General features: G+C 50.0%; 1 protein-coding gene and 1 long non-coding RNA gene across 4 annotated transcripts; one reads left to right on the forward strand and one right to left on the reverse strand.

Moving 5' to 3' along the window:
• Positions 1 to 615: 615 nt before the first annotated feature.
• On the forward strand, positions 616 to 1,806 carry LOC128794394 (uncharacterized). The gene is made up of 3 exons (XR_008433079.1): positions 616 to 731; positions 1,023 to 1,130; positions 1,669 to 1,806. It is a non-coding gene; the product is annotated as an uncharacterized LOC128794394 (long non-coding RNA).
• A 1,424-nt stretch (positions 1,807 to 3,230) lies between these two features.
• GATA2 (GATA binding protein 2) lies at positions 3,231 to 21,394 on the reverse strand. Of its 3 annotated transcripts, none has more exons than XM_053953982.1 (6): positions 21,333 to 21,394; positions 13,820 to 14,307; positions 12,521 to 13,120; positions 9,681 to 9,826; positions 6,678 to 6,803; positions 3,231 to 5,848 (listed from the first exon to the last, which is right to left on the reverse strand). In XM_053953982.1, the coding sequence occupies exons 2-6, from the start codon at positions 14,046 to 14,048 to the stop codon at positions 5,549 to 5,551; spliced, it is 1,401 nt and encodes a 466-aa protein (XP_053809957.1). In that variant the 5' UTR covers positions 14,049 to 14,307; positions 21,333 to 21,394; the 3' UTR covers positions 3,231 to 5,548. The 3 variants fall into 3 exon arrangements, with proteins under 3 accessions (XP_053809957.1, XP_053809956.1, XP_053809955.1); XM_053953981.1 differs by lacking the exon at positions 21,333 to 21,394 and adding an exon at positions 14,862 to 15,034; XM_053953980.1 differs by lacking the exon at positions 21,333 to 21,394 and having other exon boundaries at positions 13,820 to 14,401.
• Between the last annotated feature and the right edge of the window lie 2,545 nt (positions 21,395 to 23,939).

Consider the following 23,939-nt stretch of genomic DNA (forward strand, 5'->3'; position numbering starts at 1 on the left):
TGAAGGAGGGGTTAGTTCACTATTGTGTTTCTACCTGCTGGAAGTTTTCTTTGCTGTATCTCTCACCCTGCAACCACATTTTGTTCAGATGTGCTTTTGGTGCTCAGCAATGCAACTTAGCTCTGACTGCAAAGCGTCTCCCATAAGTTTTCTCTGACAGGGGTTCCTAGACCTCCCAGCAGCATCTTGGTGCAATGTGAGCCCTCGATTTAGGATGAGCTCTGGATCTGGCAGAGAAACATCAGAATGAATCACCAGGGTCGACTGCAAAGCTGGCACCACAGAGAATTGCACCCAAAGCTGTTCAAGCAAATGGTGTCTCTGAATTGGCAGCAGCCGGCTGCCCTGGTGCTGAGATTTGATCTGTTAGACCCAGAGCAGCCTGATTTGCACTCATATAACCATGCTTAAAGAACAGTTACTTACTCTCACTTAGAAATGTTTACTTGCAAGGACCAGATGGCCCAGGGAATTGGGCTAAACAAAGCATTTTACTTCTAGGTCATGCATTCTAATCCAGACCAGGCTGGTGATAAATGAACATACTCACCTGATAGCCACTTTTGCCGTCATTTTTGGTTGTTTTTCAGGCTAATTTTCAAGGGGAGATGCCTCACCACAAAATCTCCCTCTCTGCCCTGCCACAGTTGGTCCTGATTTGACTGTCTCTGTGGAGAAGCCAAGGATCAAATGCTCCATGGCGCCAGACTGTTTTCTTTTGCAGCCTGCAGGTAAGGGGAAGTTGTCCTATTTCTGGCTGTGTCACGCCTGCTCTGCGGATGGGCAGGAGTTCTGTTTGTAAATCTGCTGCCCCAACCCCCTCCACCAACGTGAAATTAATTTTTTTAAAAATGGGAAAATGCTTAATTGCAGGTGACATATAGGCACTCTCTGCTATGAACTTTACATGAAATCACAGATAACAGCATCAAAATTAATGCCTGCTTCCCACTTGTACTTCTATAAGCAATAAACGTTTGGCAAGTCAGTAAATAACAAAATTCTCATGTGGCCATCTACAGGTCACCAGGATACTTAAGAAGTTTGCGTTAATTATACCATGTTTGCCATCAAAGAGGGGATATTAACCCTTTCGAGCTGTTGCAGGAAAGCAGTGGAGCCATTTGAAAGTAAGTAAAGAAAATCTTGTCACTAAAAGTGCAACCTTTGCAAAATAATAATAAAAAAAATGGATGTTTGAAGCGAAAATCTCAGTAGACTTCATAGAAAATACAGTACCTTTACAGCTTCCCTTTTATTTATTTTGTATTTTGACATCAAACGCTCCCTGTAACCTAATCTTCTTGGCTTTTGATGTGGCCGTGGAGACATGACAATTAAGCACCGCTTAAAACAATAATCCCAACAACAGGAACCAAAGGCAAGTAATGTCAGGGTTCCCCCCTCAAAAAAATCCTGTCCCCCAGTGTTTGGTGGTAGTGAAAGGACTATAAATCCCAATTTGTTGCCTTGATATCTGCTCTGTGCTTACACTTTACGTTGAACTTTACACACTTGCTCCATTTCCATTCCCTGCTGTTTGTTTTTCTTCTGCTATGCGAAATGTCTGGAGACAAACACAATACACACATTGCAGAGAGATGGTTTGATCTTTCACAGATTAGTGCCACCTGACAAACATGGGATTATTTATTATCTGTGTTGCAGGAACTGCTGAATCCCCCACTCGGAGAAGCATGCTCCTCCGGGCGCTGGGGGATGCACCACCCCTCCTGACAGCCTGATGGATTATGGCCCCAGTTCTGTCAGTGGATCCAACCAAACCAGCAAAGAGGCAGAGAGGCAGCCCCCAGGTAAGCCACCATCACAACCTGAATGGGATATGTACTGTGCAACCAAAGCAAAGAGCTTGATTATTCCAAATTTTAAAGAGAACTAGCTAGTTCTCATTTCTCAGCTATTCAAAGATGGAGGAAGAGAGACTGAGTTTAGTTATAATCCCATTTTAAACCTGTCTGGAAAAGAACATATTTCTTTTTAAATGAAGCTTGCACAGTATGCGATAAACTGCCTCTTTTTTTTTTTTTTTTTTAATGGGTGTTTGCACTAAGCCTTGCTGAACAAGTTAGAGAGATGATTAACTCGTCTGAAATGATGCAGGAAGGCCTTGTCCCGGTTGCGTGTTCTTCCTTCAGCACACGGAGAGCTGCTGCGGCTCCGTGGTATTCACAAGCAGGGCTTTCACCCTGGGCTGGGCAGGAGGCTGCAGGGGGAAAGACAAGCACTGCTGGAACGGGCTGGAATTCACTCACACACACACTGAAAAAGGAACCCAGGTTATTTTTTTTTTTCCATAATGAGTAAAGTTATCCCCAAGCTGGTTTCCACAGGGGGTCAAAGGAGGAAACCCAAAATTCACCAGCTGCTTTCTTGAAAATATTGTTGCAGCAGCAATGCCCACCCCTACACATGGCAGGGTGACCTTGCAAGACATCGCTTCACTTTGTAAGGCCTCAAGGGGTTCCTTGTGTGGGTCAAACTCGACTGTGTGATGAAAGCAGCTGCAAAGTTTTGGTGTCATGGAAGATCTATTTGGTAAGCACTTTTCTCCATCCTCACATGGCAGTCCATGTGCACACTTCCCTGCACTCAGGGCTGCAGCCCTGTTCCCAGGGCAGCACTGAGCAGCTCCAGGCTGCTCCCTTCACTCCGCTGATAATGACAAATGGCAAGAAACAGGTTTCCAGGTGTAGAGTGTTCCTCTGGAGAACTTTCCCTGGTCTAATACAGGTCCTGCCTTGAAATCCATTAAGCAGCTGGCCTCTTTTCTATGTTTACAGTGCTTTTAAAATGTGTTTTTAATGTAAAAGTATTTCTCCAAACACCTTAATAAAACACAAAAAAAAAAAATTCAAGAGAAACCACAGTTAATAATCTCCAATGTGGCTTCTCCCTCAAAATTTAAACTAGCTTAGAAACTTAGGCACACTTAACTGCATGACCTCGTCACTCCAAAGCAACACTGGAGAATGATGCTTTGTACCTGTGCTTCCAATACTAAATCATTCTTTAACTACCCTTTTTTTGTTCTACCCTGTTAGGTTTTCGAAATATCATAGCCTGCTCTGCATAAAGTATAAGCTCATAATTCTACTGGCAACAATGACGATCATTTTTCCTCTCTCCCTACTAAAAGCAGCTTTTGTGACATGAAGCAGGGCACAGGTAGTTTCACAAAAAAGGTATTTATTATTCTTAGCAATATTCACCTTGAAGGAATATGAGGAAAGCATACACTTTTTACAGACAATATATAAACATGTTGTACATAATTAACAATAATTTAGTTCACTAATCCAAAAATAAGCAAAATAAAAATTAAAATAAAAACAGAAAATACTGAAGAATTTTTTTATGCTGATACAAGTACAAAATAATTTAAATCTCAACTGCTGTTGTCTATGCTGCAGTGACTGACAATATATTGCACTTTGTCAACTGTATCAGTAATCCCTGTCTTTCACCCACACCCCTTCCCCTCTGCCCAAATCCTACAGAAATTTGAGTTGGGTACAAATAATGTACAACTGTACCATTCTAAAAGGTAAAAAGTAAAAAGGACCTAATTTTTTACCTCAGTAGATTAAAAATTCTTATGATTTCTCCCAACCAATTTAGTTTCCCATTTATTTCCACTTCTTTACAAAGTGCACCTATATGCCTACACAGACCAAAAAAAAAGAGGAAAGCAGGATTTTCATGGCTGCTTGGTTCTTAATTATAAAATACTACATTTTAGTAGGCTTAAAAATTACAGGCTTAAAAAAATTTACATACATCCTTTTTTTTGTTTCATTCTGTTTTTTCTTTGAAGCAGGACTTTTGCAGTAAAGATATAATTTGGCTTGATCCAAAAAAAAAAAAAAAAACAAAAAAGAAAAACCCAACAACAAAATAGTTAAAATTTAAAAAAATAAAATAAAAAGCTTTTCACAGAGTTAAGCTTACGTGGTTTACATTATCAAACCCCTCCGTTCATTGGGGCATTTTCATCAGAAGTATACCTAAATATGTACACTGTATGTTATACTGGAGCTTGTGTTCACGAGAGGCATCAGATCATAACAATCAATAGAATACACTTCACATTGGCAATAGCTTTGTTTTCGGTCATTTACGTACAATATGGTTTCATAATGGGAGATTCAATTTTTTTTTTTTTGTTCTTTTCTTTTTTTCATATAAAATCCGCTACGGAAAACAGACGTTCCCCTTAGAACGATGCTTTCCCTCAGCTGTGTCTCTGTGTCTGGGATTTGATGGATGTGTGAAGCTCAAACTGATTGTCTCTCTTTTTCCCCTCTCCAGTGATCTCAGCCTCATTTCTGCCCTTCCTCCCGGTGGAGTCCACCGGGGGTGGGTGCCTGAGACAGCAGGCGCTGGCTGCATGTGGATGTGGTGGCCACACTGCCCAAAGTTTACCCAAGCAGCTAATCTGCATTTTTAAGCGACAGCTGCCAACACAACAGAACAAAATGCTTCAACCTCCAAAGTCTGCGAGCAGGATGGTTTTTGTGCCCCATTATAGTTTTGGCTGTGCTGGAACTTATACAGGCATTTAACAAAATTGTGTTGCAGCTATCACCCCTTGCTAGTGCAGTATTGCCTTCCCCAGAGTTTTTTCCCAACAGTTTGTCTGACCTAGGTTGTCTGGTTTGAGAAACAATAGAGGAGTTGGGAGAGGGGGTCTTTTTTTAAATAGGGAGAAGAATGAAGGAATTGTGTCAAAATAATCAGCATCATGGGTATATTAAAATCCCGTATTACGGCTACATTTTTGCTTTGTTCCTCACCCTCACAATCTTTTCCCCCTTCCTAGTAACTTTGGTATGGAAGATAGATGGAGCTAATCCAAGAGGGCTGTTGAGTACATTTCCCCTCTCCTTGTTTTGAAGGCAACTTTTCTTACAGGGTAGCCATTGCAAATGACAGCACAAAAACATGCAATCAGAGGGGTTGAGGCTTTTTGTGGAAAACAAAATAAATATGACTTTGTGTCTGATTTTAAAACTTATGGTTTAATGAAGATGCCCTTTTCTTTTTTTTTTTTTTTTACTTTTCTTTTTTGGCTTTTTTTCTTCTTTTTTCCCCTATCCCAAACAAAGTCCGCAATAGAAATCCAGCATGTCTGGCTTCCAGTGAGCCAGTTCCATCCTGGGAGGCTGCTTATATCTCTTTACAATATTCACAGTAATAACAAAGAGAGAAAGGAAAACCAGTTCCAAGCCTTCTCCTTCAACTTCTGCCATCTTTTGCTTCCTGCTGGACCATTAAGTATCGAACAGGTGAGTTCTTTTTTCTTATACCTGAGGGGGCAAAGTGCATTACAGGCACCACTACACATTTCTGCAGAAGACCCATCATTTTCAAGGTTTTAGTCCAGCATTAAAAGTTAACCACATGGGAGCAAAGGTCTCCTTTTGCCATCCCTACATTCTCCTCTTGGCAGAACATTGTCTTACTGGGTGTCATCTTAGGTAAAGTCCCATGTTCTTAATATCTGGATGGGTCTCTTGGTCATCAGGTTTTATCCCATGGCTGTAACCATGCTGGATGGGTGTGGGTGTCCAAATGAGATGCTGGAAGATGGGTGGATGGGGGTAGGTGTTGGTAGGATGTGTCCAGAGTGGCTGAAAGGGGGCAAATGCCCCATGGGTGCCATGTGACTGGCAAGGGCAGCAGCGCTGAAGGGAGACGACTTCTCCTGCATGCACTTGGACAGTTCCTCAAAACACTCAGAGCCTTTCTTGCTTTTCTTTGATTTGTTGGACATTTTCCTATTCCTGGTCTGAATTCCTTCCTTTTTCATGGTCAGAGGCCTGTTCACCTGCAAGAAATGAGAAAATCAGGCTCATGCAGACAAAATGACGTTATTGTGCAAAAATGAAAATATTTGGACAGCCCCCATGTGTTTTTCCTGGATGGAGACCTTTTTCTGGCCAAAAAAAATGGTGTTTCTCTCTGCAGAACTTGTTTATATTGATTTGTTTAATAAAACCACATACACAAAAAACCCCTAGACATGAAAAACAAATTGAGCTGAATTTGGCAGCTGATGACTCTCTTTCCCGTAGGTTTACCCTCAGTCCTCATTAATTTCCTAATAGAAGATCAAACTAGGAGGCACACGCTGACCCAAATTCAGTCCTGAGACATGAGCAATCTTGTACCAGTAACCTCCGTTACCTACAGTGTAAATAATGTTCCAACGTATCAAGTGTTCCTGCTTAGGATTAATTTCTTTTTAAAAAAATTAAATAATACAACAAAGCCTTTGATACAATTTATTTTTTAAAAGTCAAGATGAAGATAGCCCATCAGGATTAATTTTTGCACAGAGCCCATTCCAAATGGCCTCTGTTTCTGGAGGGAAACAGCACACAAAACCAACTTAGTTCAAACCAAGTGTGGCAGCTCTGTTTTGCCTGGTTTGCCCAAGCGTTAGAAGCCAAGCTAATACATTGTAATGTCACTGAACTTAGCATCACTATGCTGACAAAGAACGGCTGTCACTTCCCAGGGGAACCTTAGAGACGGGGAAGGAATAAAACAACAACCAAACCCCTGAAACCAATAAAAGCCTAGTGTACACCATGCAGTTAAGACATCAATCCACACTAGGCAAGCAGCGACACATGAGATGAGTAAATACTCACATTGTGCAATTTATAGTAGAGTCCACAGGCATTACAAACTGGGTCCCCGTTTGCATTACGTCGCCATAAGGTCGTGGTGGTTGTCTGACAGTTGGCACAACAAGTCCCTGCTCTCCTGGCCGCTGACTAACCAAAAGAAAAAGAAAATTAAAACGTATCACCAGGTGGAGGGAGATCATGAGAAAGGTCAAATTGGACTCTATTTTGTTTGGGGAGACTTTGTTACTAAGATTTTTACGGCGCATCAGAGCTGGAGGAAAGCTGCTGTCGATCTTAGGTTTTATGGACATTATGTTTTTGTTTAAATTTAAATATTCTCCTATGCAAACTTTCAAGCCCCATTGCACTCTGAGCAAGTAAGGAGAGAAACAATGAATCTCTGATTCCACAAACAAAAAATTTTAGAGGGGGGAAAAATAATCTTGCCTTTTTCACATTTTCCCTTTTCAGGATTCTAGAATGCCTCATGAAAAGAATGTGATTTTTACCCCTACTCTGGCCCTTGAAAGGTGGACATAAAAGAAAATGAACCACATTACTTAGCTGGGTGCAGTATTTATCAGAGTCATCACTGACAATTCAGTTTGCATTTACAAGTGAAAGGGAGAAAACAAAACCGGCTCCAACTTTCTTTAAATATTTAGCAAACCAAATTTCATGCCTTGCAGCAATGATTCTGCTGACCCCAGTCTGCCGCCTCTGTCCCGACTTAGTTCCTTGGCTGACAAGCCCTCAAACAACTGTCTTGAAATTAAACAAAACCGCCGAAAAATCCACCACCCTTTCATAAATCTATTGTTCTGCTGAAATCAAGGTGAGGGGAAAGAGAAAAGCCCAGACATTCACCCACCTCCCAAAACAAGAGCAGGAAAAGTAGAACTGCAGGCGCCCGTGATTCCTGGACAGGCCCTTGTCTAGCAGACCCCGCGATAAAGCGTCCTTTGTGCAGGGACAGTGACGTATAAAGTGTTATGGACAGACTAACTGCACCCCGTATTTTGGAAATTATTTTGTATTAGAAACCTTCAGCCCTGCCTCTAGAAGTGGTCAAAACACCAAGTCCATTTTGTGCTACTGAATTAATGCTGAGGACTCAGTGTTTTCTTAAATTGGAGTTTATCTCCTAAGGCGTATCAGTCGTGGTCATTCCCCGGGGGCCTTGCTCTGTGGATATTTCTGCAATTAGCCATGGAGAGCCATGGGGTGCAGCCCAGCAAAGCTCACAGTAATGCACAGGACATCTCCATGAGCAGAGCCAGTCCCAGGGCAGTGGGATTCCCAGAGAACTCGGTGTGCTTCCCTGCCCACCGGCCCCAGTGGGGAGCGGGCACCGCTGGTAGCGCAGCTCGGCCCGCTCACCGAAGAGGAGCACAGGGTTCTGTTCTCACTTGCTCTTGATTTATGCCATGGCCCCCTGTAACTTTACCAAAGCTGATGGACGGCTCAGCAGCTTTAGGCAAGAATCAGGCCCTCGGAGACTCATTTATTTCGGTGCCTTATTCGCCTGTGAGAACAGGCCAAAGGCAGAAAGAGGGGGTACCCCCTACTGCAAATGCACTCATGCAACCCAAACACAATTAATGCCAGACATCCAAATGCTGACATTATTAATACGATCACTTTGTTATTGCATGGCAGATGAACAAATTCCCAAAGATGGCCACCTCCTCTCCCCCACAAACAAGCAAACTACAGTGGAAAAAGGGGCAATAAACAAAGTTGTAAATCAATTAAAACTAAACATTTAAACAGCTAAACACTAAAACAAAACCTCTCTAGTGCCCCCCAGACCCTGCACAGTGAGCTAAGTATAACAGTCTCCCAACACACACTGGAAGGTGGAGACCTATGTTTGCATATTTGAGATGGCTTACTGATACTCAACTATGCTGCTTAACTCTATGGCCTGTCCCATTCAGTCTGGAAAGCACTTGAGCTTGAGAGACGATAATGTTACACTGTTGTCTTAACATTTTTCTATATGTCAGTCATTTTAGAAGGCAAGTCATTAAGAAGCTTACATAGCTGAAATTCTGACTCAGGACAGAAATCTTCTATATCCCATCCCAGTGTTAGAACAGTAATGCCAATTTTCTGCTCTCTAAACCTCATTGATATTTGTCCACGAATAGCTAGGAGACTTAGGCACCATTAATCACAAAGCTCCAAAAAATATATTTATTATTCTTAGCATTTTACGCATTATTTGCGGAGTAGAGTGTATTAGAAATTTCAAAACAGCAAGCATGACTGGCAAGGCTTGCCTATAGAAACTCTCTAAAGCTTTTAGAGTCAGGAAACAGATACACAAAGTTTCATTATCTTTAACGTACAGATATCCGGATAGGAAACTACTACCAGGAGCTTAGAAAGGACTTTTTTTTTTTTTTTTTAAATCAGTCAAATGAAAATACAAAGTATAGGTGACTCCATGGAAAAATAATAGGATTTTTTTTAACAGTAGGGGATTGTCTGGGGAGGGAACCAATATTAATATTGCCAGAGAATATAAGAGTGAAAATTACTTCATGGCTTTTATACAAATAATTTTTGAGTAGGGAGCAGTAGCTTTGACTCATCTGATTTGTTTTGCTTTTCTGGAGCTGGAACTTTTTTTTAGTACATGGTGGAGGACATTCATGCTCATAACCCTTTCGCTCCCAGTGTGTGCCCAAACCGTCCCAAGAGGCCAAGTAAATGAGGAATTAAATTAAAAGCTGTCATCTGAGGACAAACCGGGAGAAGGACACACGATATCCCGCATGCATTGTGAGCGGCAGGGAGGCTTGGGACAGAGGCGGGCTCGGTGGTCCTGCCGGGATGGGGGTGGAGGGGAAGATGTGCCCCGAGGCTCGGCAGTGACCTCGCCATGACTGACCCCCAGTACAGTACAGCTCGGCTCCACGCAGGGGCTGAGCAGAGATGAGGCACGACTGACTCGTGCCTGTGTGTGGTCCCGTTGCCTTATTTATCCCCAAACCCAGGAGAAATAAAGACACCTACCAGCCTTCGCTTGGGTTTAATGAGAGGTCGGTTTTGACCGTTCATTTTGTGGTAGAGCCCGCAGGCGTTACACAGGTAATGCCCGGTGCCATCTCTTCTCCAGAGAGGGGTAGCAGTGGCTCCACAGTTCACACACTCTCTGCCTTCTAAATGGAAACAGGAAGAAAACAGATTTCTTTCTTTAAAAACAAATTCACAAAATCTTTTTTGCATTGCCTTTTAGGCATTTTTCAGAAGTCAAAACAGTGTGTTAATTCTGTTAATTAAGCACAACCAGACAGCAGTGACATCTACAGTACAGGCAGCAAGGAGCTCAGTGTTTCAAGAACTCCCAGGCTCCAGTGAGTATTTTATGTCATGATCAGGAATAGGCAGCGCTCTCTGCAAAGTGAGAAAGAGTGACACTCTTATTGTGTCAGATGGAAGTTATCGTTTCAGCAAGAACTCCCTCAGTCTTCACTGGGCACCGCTCCCCTCCCGGATCTATTGCACTCCGGTGGTGGAATCCTGTGTTCCCCTGCCACAGAAACACCCATGCACATGCACACAAACACACACACTTGCAAACACACAACACGTTAAAGAGAGAGTCAGAGGAAGAGGTTTTCTGGAAATAAATCTAAACAAAAAGACCTCAGGTTCTGCACTTTATTTTTTGTTGCAAATGCTACCAGATGAGAAAGTAGAGCCAAGCAGACTGGGAATGGATACAAAATACCAGAGTCCCAGTTATGATTTTGTCCTAAAGGCATAAAAATGCTGTTAATGCTGTTCTTTGAGAAAGTTCAGTTTCACTGGACATTACTGTAAAAAACAGGCTTGAGTGCTTTTCTGTTTCTGTGATTTTTCAACAATCCAGTTTGGATTTGGTAGGGAGCAGTTTACCTTCATTATTAGTTTTAGTACATTGTGGTAAACATGGCATTGTAGAATGGCTGCATTAAATAAAACACAACACGTAACTCCAATATATCTGCTTCTGCGTCAGCTTTCTGCTAAAAGTTCATTTGCCTTGGATGGTTTGAGGGCAGGTCTGCTTAATATAGAAATCTCTCTTAATACCGTTTATGCAAATCCTACAGTATTTAACTGGAAAGGAAATTCTTTTTGCTAATAACTGAAGCAGGACATGTTGAGTTCAGGGGGGCTCATGTCTGCTTTAATCTAGGGAGTGGGTAGCTTTTAAACAACACAGTCTAGAGTGAGAAATGAGGGGAGCTCTGCAGCACTGCATTTGTAGCTCTTGTTCCTCCTAGGGCAGGAAGCTGCAGGAGTCGTCCTGTCGTGAGTCTTAGTTTTCCTACAAAAACACTGAGTGGTCACGAACTTTGCCCAGTTCCTTACACTGGGAGCTCCCTTACAGAGAGAAGAAAAAAAAAAAAAAAAAAAAAAAAAAAAAAAAAAAAAAAAAAAAAAAAAAGAAGAAGCAACTGTAAAACAAAAGAAAAAAGATCCTTGTTTCCCCCATTTAAAAATCATCGGCAGCTATGGGACAAAAATTTTTTAAAAAGCTACTCAGGATCCCTCCTGTCTTTAGAGACCTGGATCTTGAATCAGTTTCCAAACTCAGGAGGTTTGGGCTGCTCATTGCCTCTAGCTTCTCTTCTATGCACTAAAAATGCATACACATAGTAGCAACCGCCTGAAAATAACGGCAGAGAAAGAATGTATTTTTCCCTTCCGAGGCATCATTTGAAACAGTACTGATGAGCTTGTAAAATAGCTGGTATTTTTGTTGCAAAACTCATAAGAGATCACATTTCTAAATTATTGTCTACTTAAATAAAAACATGTAGTGTATTCATAAGTGAATATGTTCAATGGAATACATATGCAAATGCCTATAGGGCCATTTATTTTTAAAGGGCTAAATTCAGCCCCAATACATTGGAGTTAATTTCCTTCCATCGGTGAGAATATTAAACCAAGAAGGTCAGTAGAATTACATAAATTGTCATAATTTGTGTCTAGCTGTATAACTACTGCGATTTCAAAGTGGGGTCAAAACTTTGTTCATTGCCTGATTTATGGATTTAGGACTGCACTTTTAGAAGAAATGCAAGGAAGGGTGGTGAACTTGGGAAAGGTCTGCAGGCAGTCGTTTGGAAGGAGAGATATGTCTGATTCAGAGTAAAAAAAAAAAAGGGTGGGGGGAGTATTTTCTAGTTAAAGTTAAGCTGGACTAAGTTAGCAGTGACTTAGTCTTTTGCACTGGTATGTAAACTATATTTGAACTTTTGCTCTTGTAAAATGCGAAGGGAAAAAGGCCCTTTGCGATCTGAAGGGGACAGGCCAGGGAAGTTTCGCTTTCATCTTGCGCTGGGGCTTTGAGTGGTGTTAATGGAGAGACGTGGAAATTACGGAGGGAGAAATACCTATCCCTGGAAAGTCCCCATGTGTCATCCACGGGGGTTTGCCTGACTTGAGGGAGCAGGGTCGAGCCTGAGCCTCTCGAGAGCCTGAGGCCTGCTTTTCTCCGGTGAAAAGGGTTCGGGTTTCTTTCTCCATATAAATCCCTCTTTGTACAACGAGGTCTGCTGGCTCAGACTGCACTGGTCCCGTGCCCCGCGGCCCGTTCGAGCGGCCTGTGGCCAGTGCCTGGGTGCATTGGCACCCCCAGGAGCCCAGTCCAAGCTCCATCTCCTACTTTTAAAAACCCAGAAAAGCAGAACCGAGCAGTCACCTGTCCCTCTGTCCCGAAGAGGGCCAACACAAGCGCCCAGCCTCGCAGCAGCCCGCATGCTCACCCCAACAGCCGGCGCAGCCACCCGCACGAAGCCCCGGGAGCGCGGCCCTTCCAGCCGGGACACGGCGGGAAGGCCACGGGGTGCGACACTTACCCGAACAGGACCTGGCCTTGCTCCGCGGCTTGGGGGTGAAGCTGGACGCGGGGCCCCCCAGAAAGCTGCCCGGGTGGAAGAGGCTGCTGCTGTAGTCGTGGGCTGCCGGCACGTAGGAGGGGTACGTGGGGATGGGATGGTGGGTAGAGGGCTGGGCTCCCATGCTGGTGAGGCTGCTTCTGAGCGGGCTGGCGCTCTCCATCTTCATCCCCTCCGACAGCGACACTTGGTACTTGATGCTGTCTTTGTCCTCCTGCCGAGCCCCGGCGGAGGAAGAAGGGGAGGCGGCGCTGGTGGAGTTGGGGTCGGGGGACACTTCCTTGGGAGGGGTCGGGGGGAAGCCGAAGAGGTGGGAGCCGGAGTGCGAGGCCGGGGTGAGCGAAGACACGGAGGCGGTGCTGGAGGTGCTGCTGCCCGGGTACACCGAGATGGCCCCAGGCGCTCCGGCCGCCGAGGGGTGAAGGGGTGTCTTAGTGAAGGGGCTGACGGTCCAGGGATTGTGGTGATGGGCAGACAGTGCCGCCTTGCTGCTGTCCAGCCAAGGGATCCCGGGGCTGTGGATAAGATGAGGCCGGCACATTTGACTCCCGGTCAGGCGGGCTGTAGAAACACAAGAGTGTTTGGGGTCAGCGTGGGGCGGCTCAGCCCGGAGCAGCTGGGGAAGACTCCAGCTCTCCGTGGTTGGGCAGCTCCTCGGTCTGCGGGCAGCCGGAGGACAGACGGCCACGGGAGAGACTGCACAACCCAGGGAAGAGCAGCGGGCTGGTGCAGCAGCCCCTTCTCCCTGTCCCATTTGAGGGAGATACCAGCCAGCCCGGCCAGAAGGAGCAAGGGGAGCAAGGAAGGGGACTCAAGCAATCCCTTTCCTCCCACCCCATTCCTGGGAAAATGCAGCAAACCCTTTTCTGCTCTATCTTTCTGAACCGCCGTAATGCTCTCTCTTCGGCTCCTAAAAACACCCCCAAATAAAATCCATCGCCGGTTTGAATCGGTTTGTATTTTGCATCCGGGAAGTAGCCGTGTCTGAGAAGTTTTAGCCCGTGCGCACACTGTTTCCCCTTCCTCTCTCACCTCCCCCCTTTCTTTCCCTCCCCTCCACTAGCCCTTGGTTATCCCTTGGGTTAAAATCCACCCGTGCCTGCCTGTCTATCCTGTTTTCGATCTCCTTTTCCCCGGCTCCGACACACCGAAGCGGCCGCGAGTGAAACTTCTCACCCCCGCGCAGGACACCCGCGGCTCGTACGGAGGGGCCCGGAGCGCTGCCGAGACGGCGGGGAAGGGGCCGGGATGCTCATTTACCGTGTGCCTGGCTGTAGGAGACCCTGGCCCGGGCATGGGCGGAATTGGCGTAGTAAGGGTTGCCCTGGGAGTCCAGGTGGTTGAAGAAGACGTCGACTTCATCCGGAGGTAGGAGCTGCGCTGGTTCCATGTAGTTGTGAGCCAGCCCGGGGTGGTGGCTGTCGGGGTGCTGCCCGTTGAGCACGGCGTGGTGGGCCATCCAGCGAGGCTGATCCGTGGCCACCTCCATGGCCTTGGGCCTCCCCTTTCACCCACCCCCAGGCCAGGAGCGAGCGGCGCTCGGTGGGGGCGGGGAGTGCTGTTCGGGGGGTCGCTTTTGACGCTGCCTGGTGGGTTTTAAGAGATTGGGGTGGCTTTTCTTAGAAAGAAAACCGCCGGGTGACTGGAGCGCGCCCTCTGAGGCGTGGGAGAGGACCCCTGAAGTCAGCGTGTCCCTCCGTCAACAGGCGGGGAGCGGAGGCAGATCCGGGGAAGCGCCAGGGCAGCACCTGTAGGGAGAGACAGGAGGGTTTAGCAGCTCGGCAGCCGTGGGTGCGCTGCTCGCCGGGCCGGCTCCCGGCCGGCTTCTTTTCCCAGAGGTACATGGAAGGGGAGGGGGAAGCAGAGCCCCTCCTCCCTTCCAAAAATATCCTGTCCCCAAAACTCCTTGCCTTGCTCTCTCCCTGCTCATTGCCCCACAAAATAAACAAGAGATCCATTTCAAACTCTTAACTAAAAAAAAAAAAAAAAAAAAAAAAAAAAAGGAAAAAAGGAGGGGAAAAAAGGGAAAAATCGGGAAAAAAGGAAATAGTTTCGTTCTCCCCCCCCCCGCTAGAAACGTCAATAGGAGTTTTTCCAGCTGGCTTCAAAAGCGGGGTAAAAAAGGAAGAACGGCAGAACTAATACAGCGTAGTTCTAGCAAGAACTCCAACTGACACAAAAGGAAAAGGAGGGGGAGAAATAGGGAGAGGGTAGAGAAGAAGAGCGGAGAGAAGGGTGTTTAGAGAAAGCAGCGAGTGCGCCCTGGCAGTGGCGCGGCGACCCCCCCGCGCCCCACACTTACCCGGCGCGGGAGGCTGGGTGGCGATGAATGCCGGCGTGCAGGATGCGAGTGCAGCCAAGTGGGGGAGAACGGAGGGGGAATTAAAAAAGCGAAGAGGGAGAGGAGGGGGATAAGGCAGAGCGAGCGCGGGAAGAGCAGAGGAGGTTGGATGGAGAGTGTTACTCAGATGGCAAAGCCGCTGCTCTGGCCGACTCGGTCCCATCCCCGCGCATCCTATATGAGCGCTGGCGCCAGCTGGCCGCGGCGCCGCAGACGGGCCGGGGTGCGCAGGGCCGGCGGCCGGGCCAGCCAATCCCGCCGCCCCACACCGCCCCCAACCGCACCCCCGGCCCCAAACGGAGCCGGCCGGGGGGGGGGGGAGCGCGGCAGACCCCCTCCTCCGCCCCTCTTCCCCTGCTCGCAGCATCTCGCCTGGCAGCGCCGTGGGGGCTTTCCCCGCCCGGGCGCTGCACGCCCCTGCGGGGCGGGGACGGCAAAACAGAGGGGGTCCCGCCGGGGAGTGCGGGGATGCGGAGTGGGGAGAGGGGGGTGCCGGGCGAAGATGGAGTGCGGGAAGGGCTCGGCGATGGGCCCGACTCCGCCGGGTGCTGCCCCGCCGCTGAGCCGAGACTTTCAGCGCCGCCGCCGGGATGCCCGGGGCTGGAAATCGGCACCGGGGAGATAAATATGATAAAATCCCTTAAATCAGGCACAGCAGCGCGCAGTCGGGAGCGGGACAAACCTCAGCCCGGTCACATTAGTTTGAAATAACTAATTGGATCGGGAAAAAATAATTAAAAACAAATAATTGCGAGGCTCCGCGCCGACCCCAGAGACCGACGGGACGAGCAGGGCCCGGGCAGCGGGGCCGCGCCGAGCCGGCTGCAGGGCAGGGAAGGACCCTGACCACTCCCCGGCCCGTAGTGCTCGGGCCAGACCCGGGCTGGGGTTGGCTGGCAACCCCGGGCCCGGGCAGCCGAGACGAGCCGAGCCGGGCCGGGACACAAGGAGGCTAGGACGGAGTATAGCCTCCCCGGTGGGACTGCGACATCGCTAATACTTATTTTTCATTTTTTCCAATCTCACACTTTTTTCTTAAAATAATTAATAACAAAAACCAAACATTACAGTTTCAATATTTGCAATTACTCGTGTGCTCTGGGGCGGGGAGCGGAGGTGCATCCCTAATCAACAGGCGTTTTCTGCGGAGTTTGTGGTGCAGTTCAGCGGCAGCAGCCGGGGTGCCGGTCTGGCTTCGCCACCAGCGAAGGTGCGGATAAACCGGTCCGCCTTTGGGGCGGAAAATAATAATAATGGGAAAGGCACAAACAACTCCCCGGAGCGCGGCCGGGCGCTGCTGCGTGTCCCGTTTCCCAGGCGCTCCTGCCCCGTTCCTCAGCCGCTGCTTTCGGGGAAAAAGGGAAGCGCTGATCGCAATCCTTCAGCCCTCCTAGCTGGGCGCGGGCAGGACACTGTCCCTGCCCGGGGATCGGGGCGGGGGCGGCGGGGAGCAGCCACTCCGCTCGCCGGGCAGCGGCCGCGGCTCCAGCCCGACGGCGCGGCCGGGGCAGGGGCGCGGGAGCGGTCGGAGCCGTGCGGGCCTGAGCCGAGCCCCACCGGGGGGCTGCGGGCGGGGGCAGCGGGGCGGCCCCGAGGATGCTGCTGCTGCTGCTGCCCCCGGAGCCGCCCCCGCGGCGGGCAGCGCTGGGGGTTGGGAGCTGGAGCCGGCCTCCCCCGGCCCGACCGCTCCAGTCACTACGACGCCGGGGCTCTGACGTCACCCGTCACTGCCAAATTCGCCAGGAAATGAACTTTTAAAAAATAATAACAATAATAATAATAATAATGACAATAATAATAATAATAATAATAATAATAAAACTCTTTTTCCTCGCTGCGGAGCGGGTCTGGTCGGAGCGACGCGGGGCTCCCTCTCTTACTATCCCCCCCACCACTCGTTGTTCCCCTGTAACCTTACCCCAAGGGACCCTCAATGCAGCCCCCCGGGGGAAACCCACAGCGCAGCCCGGGGGAGCGGGGGCCATACTGGGGGACCTAAAGTTTGGGACAGGGGGAGGCGATTATGCTTTCCCCCCCCTCCCCCTCCGCATGCTCTCCTCTGACGCCTCCTCCACCCAAAGCCCGGGTGTCCCGCTCCTCCCGGCCCCCTGACCTCGGGGCTGTGCGGTGGCGCCGGGACCGCGGCGCCCCTCGCCCCCTCCTGCCGCTGCGGGGGGGTCGCAAGCGGTGGGGCCGGGCAGCAGCTCCTCCGGCGGCTGCCGGGCGCGGAAGGGGCGGTGGAGCCGGGCTTCTCACGGGACGGGCTGGTTGGCCCGGGCAGGCCGGGGACGGGCGCAGGGCCGGGCTTGGTGGGAGAGGGGCCGGGGTTCGGGAGGGCAAATGCGCCCCGCGCTGCGGAGCGTGCCCGGGAGCCTCAGTCCGGTGGTGACCGGGAGGAAAGGGAAACAAAGCAAAAATATTTAAAAAAATAAAAAAGGGAAAGTTAAAAGGCAGAGAGAGAACCAAGCGGGATTTCCAGGAATCCGCCTTCTCCCTCCGAAGCGATTTTCTTTCTACATGCACCAAAATCACCCAAGCATCACCCGAAAATTGATTTTTTTTAATGTTTTGAAAGAATAGTAACTATAAAATAAACGGTGGCCTTTGCAAGTAGATCCCCCTCGGCGCCTCGTTCTACCCACCGCCGGAGGCGGCCGGGGCCGGGGTGCGCCGTGCCCGTAGAGTCCCGGCCGGTGGAGCAGAGCGGCGGTCAGCCGGGATCACCCGGGCCTCCCTGGCTCCCGCTCCCGACCGCCAGCGAAATCCAGCTCCTAGCTACATGCTTATTAATTAATTTGGATGTTTTAATTACTGCCCTCCTGCCATCAGCACGGGGACACGATTTTGGGGTTTTTTTGGGGGGCGGGGGGAATGGGGTGGGCTGTTTGTTTTAGGCAGGTGATAAAATCGCAGTTAACGAGCTGATAATTCGTTGGTGTTTGTTTTAAAAGACAAATTGTAAAGATTAATCAGGCGGCTTGATTTATGGCGAGGCAGACCCCGGCGCTGCCCGGCCAGGGCTCCCTGAAGCCCCCGTCTCGGGTTACCCGGGGCCCGGCAGGCGAAGGAAAACAAAAGGGGCGAGCGGGTGGCGGCGGCGGCGGCTCCGGCCGCGCCGCCTCGGGACCGGCTTCCCCGGCGCCCGCCCCACCTCCGGGCCGGGGGTCCGGCTACCAACTCACCGCCGCCGGGTGCTCTCCTCCGGCGGCCGGCGCCTCTCCTCGCACCCACCTCTCGCCTTCTGCAACCCCTCCCATTAAAACCCTTTGTAAAATAAATGACCCCTCCAGCAGGGATGAAAGATTTCTCCCGAGAGACCGGCTAAGCTGGGAGACTTCCTAACCGGCCGGCTCGCAGTATGTTGGTTTATTTTGTTCTATTTTATAATTTTATTAATTTTTTTTTTTTAAATTCCCGACGTCTTCCGTCCCCGCTGCCTGGTTCTGGCGAAACCGGGTGCCTGCTCTGGTCTCGGCCACTCAACGCCCCGGCGGCACGGCTGAGGTTTTTAATTGAATTAATGCACCCACCGGGAGCAGCAGCGAACTGCGCTGGCTGCTGGAGGCGAGCGGCTTAGCTCCGCTCCGCAGCCCGCCGCTCACACGGCTGGTTAAGCAGCTCTTCCCTCAATTTTCTGCCAAAGCTTCCCCGGAGAGGGTCCGGCCGGGCCCCGCTCACCTCGCGCCTGCCAACCCCCTTTTACCTTCTTTCCCCCCCTTCTTCCTCCGGGCACTACGACCTCCGTTTTATTACCTTTATTATTATTATTATTACTATTGCTGTTGCAATTTATTTTTCTCTTTTAATAAGGGAGCTTTCCCAGAACTGGAAGCACAACTGGTTATTTTGATTTGATTGACAAGTGATGTCATATCATTAAGGGAGGGGGAGACGACAACATGTTTTAGCAACAGTTAGTAGTGCCATGTGATAGAGTTGACACCTATTCTTGGGCAGAGGAGAAAGCAGAAAACAAATAAGCCGACGCCGCACACGGACCATTTATTTACAAGTCCGGAGAGGGGATTCTTCCTCTTTTTTTCCCCCCTTCATTTTGGGTATTTGGATCTGGGAAAAATTGTACCTGAGGAGAACCCGCAGACCCCAGGGCACGTTCTTGCAGACACCCCTTTCCTGGGGTGCCCCCGGCTGCCCCCAGGGCCACACTGTCCCGGTGCACAGAGACCGGGGGCCGAGACCTCCCGTGCAGCACTGCCCGCTGCCTCCCCGAGGTGCAACCCACAGACGCAAGCAGGGAGGGCAGGAAAACTCAGTGAAAAGAAAGAAGAAGAGGGAGAGAAGTGCTCTGTGCTTAGCACCGCACGGGGCCGCGGCGCTCCCGGTGCCGGCGGGCGATGTGAGAGCCCCGGGCGGGCTGGGGAAGGCGGCTGCTTACCGGCGGGGAGGGGGCTGGGAGGGCCTGCTGTGGGCGTCCCGCCCCTGCTCCCCCGCAGGTTGGGGAGCGGCCGGCTCTGCCAGCGGCTCCCACCCGCCCGCAGGTAGGAGCCCCGGACAGCCGGTCCCTGCCAGCAGCCCCCACACCTGTATCGGATATATTTCCTTGGATTTTTTGGAGGCGAGAAAGTTCTTGCTTTCTGCCTTAAAAAAAAAAAAAAAAAAATTGTCGGTGTTTTCGGCCCTCTGGTCTTGTCTCCGCTTTGCTTTTCTTTTCCCCCGTCCTGCATTACTAACTCGTATTAATGGCTCCTGATAGGGTTATAAAGTGACACAGTTACCTCGTAACCACAAGACCCTTACTTAAACTGCATTAAGAAAAAACAAAAATATTTTTTTTAAGGCGCTAGAGATACGACTAGGAGAATCAATCACGGAATTTTTTTTTTTTTTTGCTTGTTTTTGTAAATACGCTATCCCACATCCCGCTGAGGATTTCTGCGGGGTTTTTACCCCACCGTGGGAACTCTCGGTCCCAGTCTCGCTCCCGCACACGCTCCCGCACACGCCTTCACCTGCGCTTTGTCCGCAATTTGCCCGCAGCCCCCCGGCTCGCTAGGCTGCAAAATAAAGGGGAGGAAAAGCCTCAAGCAGACCCCAGCCTGCCCACAAAACCGCCTTTTGTGTAAGTTCGCGTAGAGAAATGCATGCGTGGGGAAGGGGGAGGTTACACACGCGCAGCTTTGTCCAGAAAAAGGTATAATTTTCTTTTTCAGGCGCTGCCAGGAAAGATTTCGTTTGCAGGATCTCTCTTTAATTTTATGTATATATATATATATATATTTTTTTTTTTTTTTCCCTTTCAAGGTTATTTCGGAAGGCGCTGTTGTAGGAGAGAGGAACGAGGCCGACCACGCAGGTTTGATTTGTTTGTCCTCAGGCAAAACTTTGGTGGGGAGAGACCGACCCGCCCCGGTAAACGGGACTCGACTCACACCCGGCAACGGCGGTGCCCCGCGGCCGCCTGCCCCGAGCCGCGGGGCTGAGCCGGGCCGGAGCTTAGACTTCCGAGGAAAAAATATTTGCGTTTAATAAAGATGCTCCGTGTGCCGGGAAAGAACAATCCCCGCGACCGAAATTCGCACTCGCTTAGTGAAATCGCTTTTTTTTATTGAAATCGCATCAAAACCAGGCAGGCTTCGCTCCTGGACGCTTCTCTTTTTTTATATTTTTTTTCTTGCCTTCCAGCCTGAGCACCCCAAAGCAAAAGGAGGATAAAGAGGGAAACTTTGTACATACAAAAACAGAAAAAAAAAAAGGCGAAGGGGTGAAAGAGTCGGCGGAGAGGAGCGGCCGTGCCCCGATGTGCCTGGGTAATTTTAAATCATGCAAAGCCCCGTAAAGCTGCCGCACGGGACTGGGACGGGAGGACTCCCCGGCAGGCAGGTGCAGAGAGAGCGGGCCGGGCCCTGCCGGCTCTCGGGGCAGAACAAACCCTCGCATCTTTTTTTTTTTTTTTTTTCCCTTAATGCCCAAATCTGCCAACAAAAGGAGAGAGGAGATAGGATGTAGCTGCGGGGAGGGGACGCAGGGCTCTCTGTACACCCTGTCTCCGGGAAATCTCTGCCTGGCCGCCCTGGGTGAAATGCAACTTTCCAAGATGGAGATTTAAATAATCACCCTAGTGACAATGGGAAAGGAAAAAAAAAAAAATCAAACCAACCAACCACGGCCCGGAGGCCCCGCTCCCCGCAGGGTGCGATGCGGGGAGAGCCCCGCCGCCGGGCAGAGCCGGGGGAGCCCCGCCGTGCCCCCGGGCAGACGGGCGCTGCACCGGGCTCCGCCCGGCCGGCTGGGAGGCGGCAGCCCGGGAGGTCCGGCCGTGCTGGGGACATTTTTTCGTTCTTTACAAATCCTGCCAGATTTGTCCCTGGGGAAAACTGCCCCAAGACAAGCGCTCCCGCAACGGGACCCGCACCTCGGTACTGGCAGGGCCGCCCCCGGGCCGCGCAAAGCCGCGCTGCCGCGGCCCCTTACCTTGCCTCTCGCCTATCCTCGTTTTTCTTTCAGTTCTCCTCACGGTGCCTGGGAAGCGTCAGTTCTGCTCCTCGCGGGGCCGCTCCGCGGGTTGGGGAGGGGTTCGGCAGCCAGAGCCTCCCCGCCTGCCCGCGACGGGAGCGGCGGCTCAGCCGCGGGCGGAGGGTGCGCGCAACCCGGCGGAGGGGCTGCCGCCGCGCACGCTGCTGAAAACTGGCAGCAGTTCCGAGCTGAGCCCTTTTTTTTTCCTCCGTTCCCTCCTTCCCCCCTTCCCTTCCTCCCTCCTCCCTCCCTCTCCTTTCCTCTCTCCCTTCTTTCCCTCCCCTTCTCTCTCTCACTCTCCTGCATTCACGGATGGCACAGCGAGCCACTGTGTATTTATGTACATAATACGGCAGCTCGTCCCCTCCACTTCATTTGCATCATTACAATATCTGTACAAGCACATCACATTGTCTGTTGCTTGCACCTTTTGTTACGGTTGCTGTCACAGTCTACGCGACTTGACTTTCATATTTTAAATGAATTGATATTATACCAACAACACGCACTCACATGCCAGGCGCAGGGAAACCGGGCTCCGGCGCGGCGGGCGCCGCAGCCCCAGCCTCTCCCGAGCCTCTCGCTTCTTCCTCTGATCCCAGGGAAGGTGGGCTGGGGGGAGACTCTTCGTAGGATCAATTATTCCTATAAATTACTCCTAGTCGTATTAATTTTCTATCCCCCTCTAGTGAAGGAAATGCTTTGGGAGTCTTGGAATTTTTTTTCCCCATTGACCAGCCTGGTTTTTGTATAACCTCATGTTTCTTCTCACACCTTTCCCTTCCAAATTCAGCCTTTCGGGCTATGCACCTGCACGTAAGTGAGGCAGAAGAGAAGCTGGAACAGGCACAAGCAGATATTACATGACGAGTCGTTGTTATAGCTAGGAAAAAGACGCTAAAATACGTATTTCGTAGAGCACTAAGAAATCCAGCCAGAACGAATGTTTTCGGAAAGGTTTGCGCGCCCCAGCCCTGGCTCGGCAGCCCTCACCTGCCGGGTATTTCCCTGCCGGTGCGTGTGTGTGCGGGGCTGGGGGCTTCCCTCGCCCAGCGCCCGCTGCCTGGATGGGCTGACGGGCGCCGGGGTCGCGGGGGCCGCGTCGAGGCGGCTCGGGGGGCGCGGCGCGATTCTCCAGAGGGGGGGACAGGCGGGACCCCCGCCCGAGGCTGCAGGAAAACCATATTAATACAGAAACAAAGGCCGGACCGTCCAGTAGGGGCCCTGCGGGTGGTAGGGTAACGAAATATGGTTCAGGAAGGGAAGGAGAAAAGTTTCGCGGGAGAGGAATTATCATCATAATGGAGGTAAAAATGTGAACAGGGAAAAGGGGGGGGGGGAATCCTATTCTGCTGGCATTTTCTGTCTGTCTTTGTGATATGGTTCGGGGGAAAAAGGGTCCTTGATATGCGGCAGATAATTCTTATCAGCCTCACGCAGCCCATTTCCAAAGTAAGTGTTTTAATTACTCCTCCTGTATTACCCTTCATCCTCTGAGAGAAGATACATCACCAGATTTATGCAGGGGAAAAATACAAAAGAATGTGGTATTAAAATACATACATACATATATCCCCTCTTTTTCCCTTGTGCCCAGGAAGAGGGAGACGCTGTCGGCAGCCGCGTCCTGGGATCGCCCGGCACGGAACGACTCCAAAACGAGGAACTGTCGCTCAGGCGGAAAAACTACGGGAAAAGTGGGGTTTGAAGGCTGCAGACTTTTCCCCAAGCGGGGTCAGACAGGGATGTGCGAGCCGGGGGCTCAGGGGGCTGAGACCAGAGCAGTGCCCACCCGAGCCTCACCGCGCTGTGCTGCTCTCCAGCCGCGCTGTCCCGGGACAGCCCGGGTCACCCCTCCTCGTGCCACCAGAGACATTGGGGGCCGGAGGGGCAGGGAGTCAGGATTTTCCCCTCATGCCCGCTGGAAGAGAAGGATGTTTTTCTTTCCTGTTAGGCTTTCGTACTAAAGATGTCATCTGAAAGTCTGGGAGGAAGGGGGACTGTGCTCTGCTCTCTTTCACGGTAACAACCATATCATATTGAAAAATATGATAGACAGTAGGGGAAGATTTCCTCCCCTATTAAAAAAAAAAAAAAAAGAAAAAAAGAAAAAACCACAACCTTTTCAATATTGATTCAAAAAAAAAAAAAATAGAGGGAGAGAATTTTAAAAGAGAAGAAGCAGCACCAGCAGCAAGGAGAATATAGGCTCAGCAGCTCTCCAGGTTAGCTTCCTTATTATTACTATCCAGGGGTAATTTTTCATCTCTGCTAGCTAATCTTTGTTCCTTGTGAAGATAATGAATAGCCCAATCCTTATCTCCTGGGCTCCTGGAGGCTGCTGGAGAATGGGGTTGAACAGGGTTGAAAATTGGTTCCAAAGTGCTGCTGAATAAATGGTGTTCCTTATCTCTCGCTTCCAGATTATCGGAACCCTTTCAAAACTCACACAACAAATACAGCCACCGCATCTAATGCATCATTTACCAGAGCAGATCTCCGCGTTTGATCGGCAGATAGGCAAAATCTATGTATTCCTTGCTTTACTTAGTATGCATGGATGCG

This window comes from Vidua chalybeata, chromosome 12 (assembly GCF_026979565.1).
Source record: "Vidua chalybeata isolate OUT-0048 chromosome 12, bVidCha1 merged haplotype, whole genome shotgun sequence".
NCBI lineage: Eukaryota > Metazoa > Chordata > Aves > Passeriformes > Viduidae > Vidua > Vidua chalybeata.

What these genes read in the sequence shown, in the direction of transcription:
- GATA2 (XM_053953982.1), bottom strand. Translation starts at nt 14,048, where the DNA reads ATGGAGGTGGCCACGGATCAGCCTCGCTGGATGGCCCACCACGCCGTG. An exon ending in CTCCTACAGCCAGGCACACG is followed by an intron (nt 13,121 to 13,819) that starts GTAAATGAGCAT and finishes GTGTTTCTACAG; the next exon opens with CCCGCCTGACCGGGAGTCAA. An exon ending in TTAAACCCAAGCGAAGGCTG is followed by an intron (nt 6,804 to 9,680) that starts GTAGGTGTCTTT and finishes TCTTTTGGTTAG; the next exon opens with TCAGCGGCCAGGAGAGCAGG.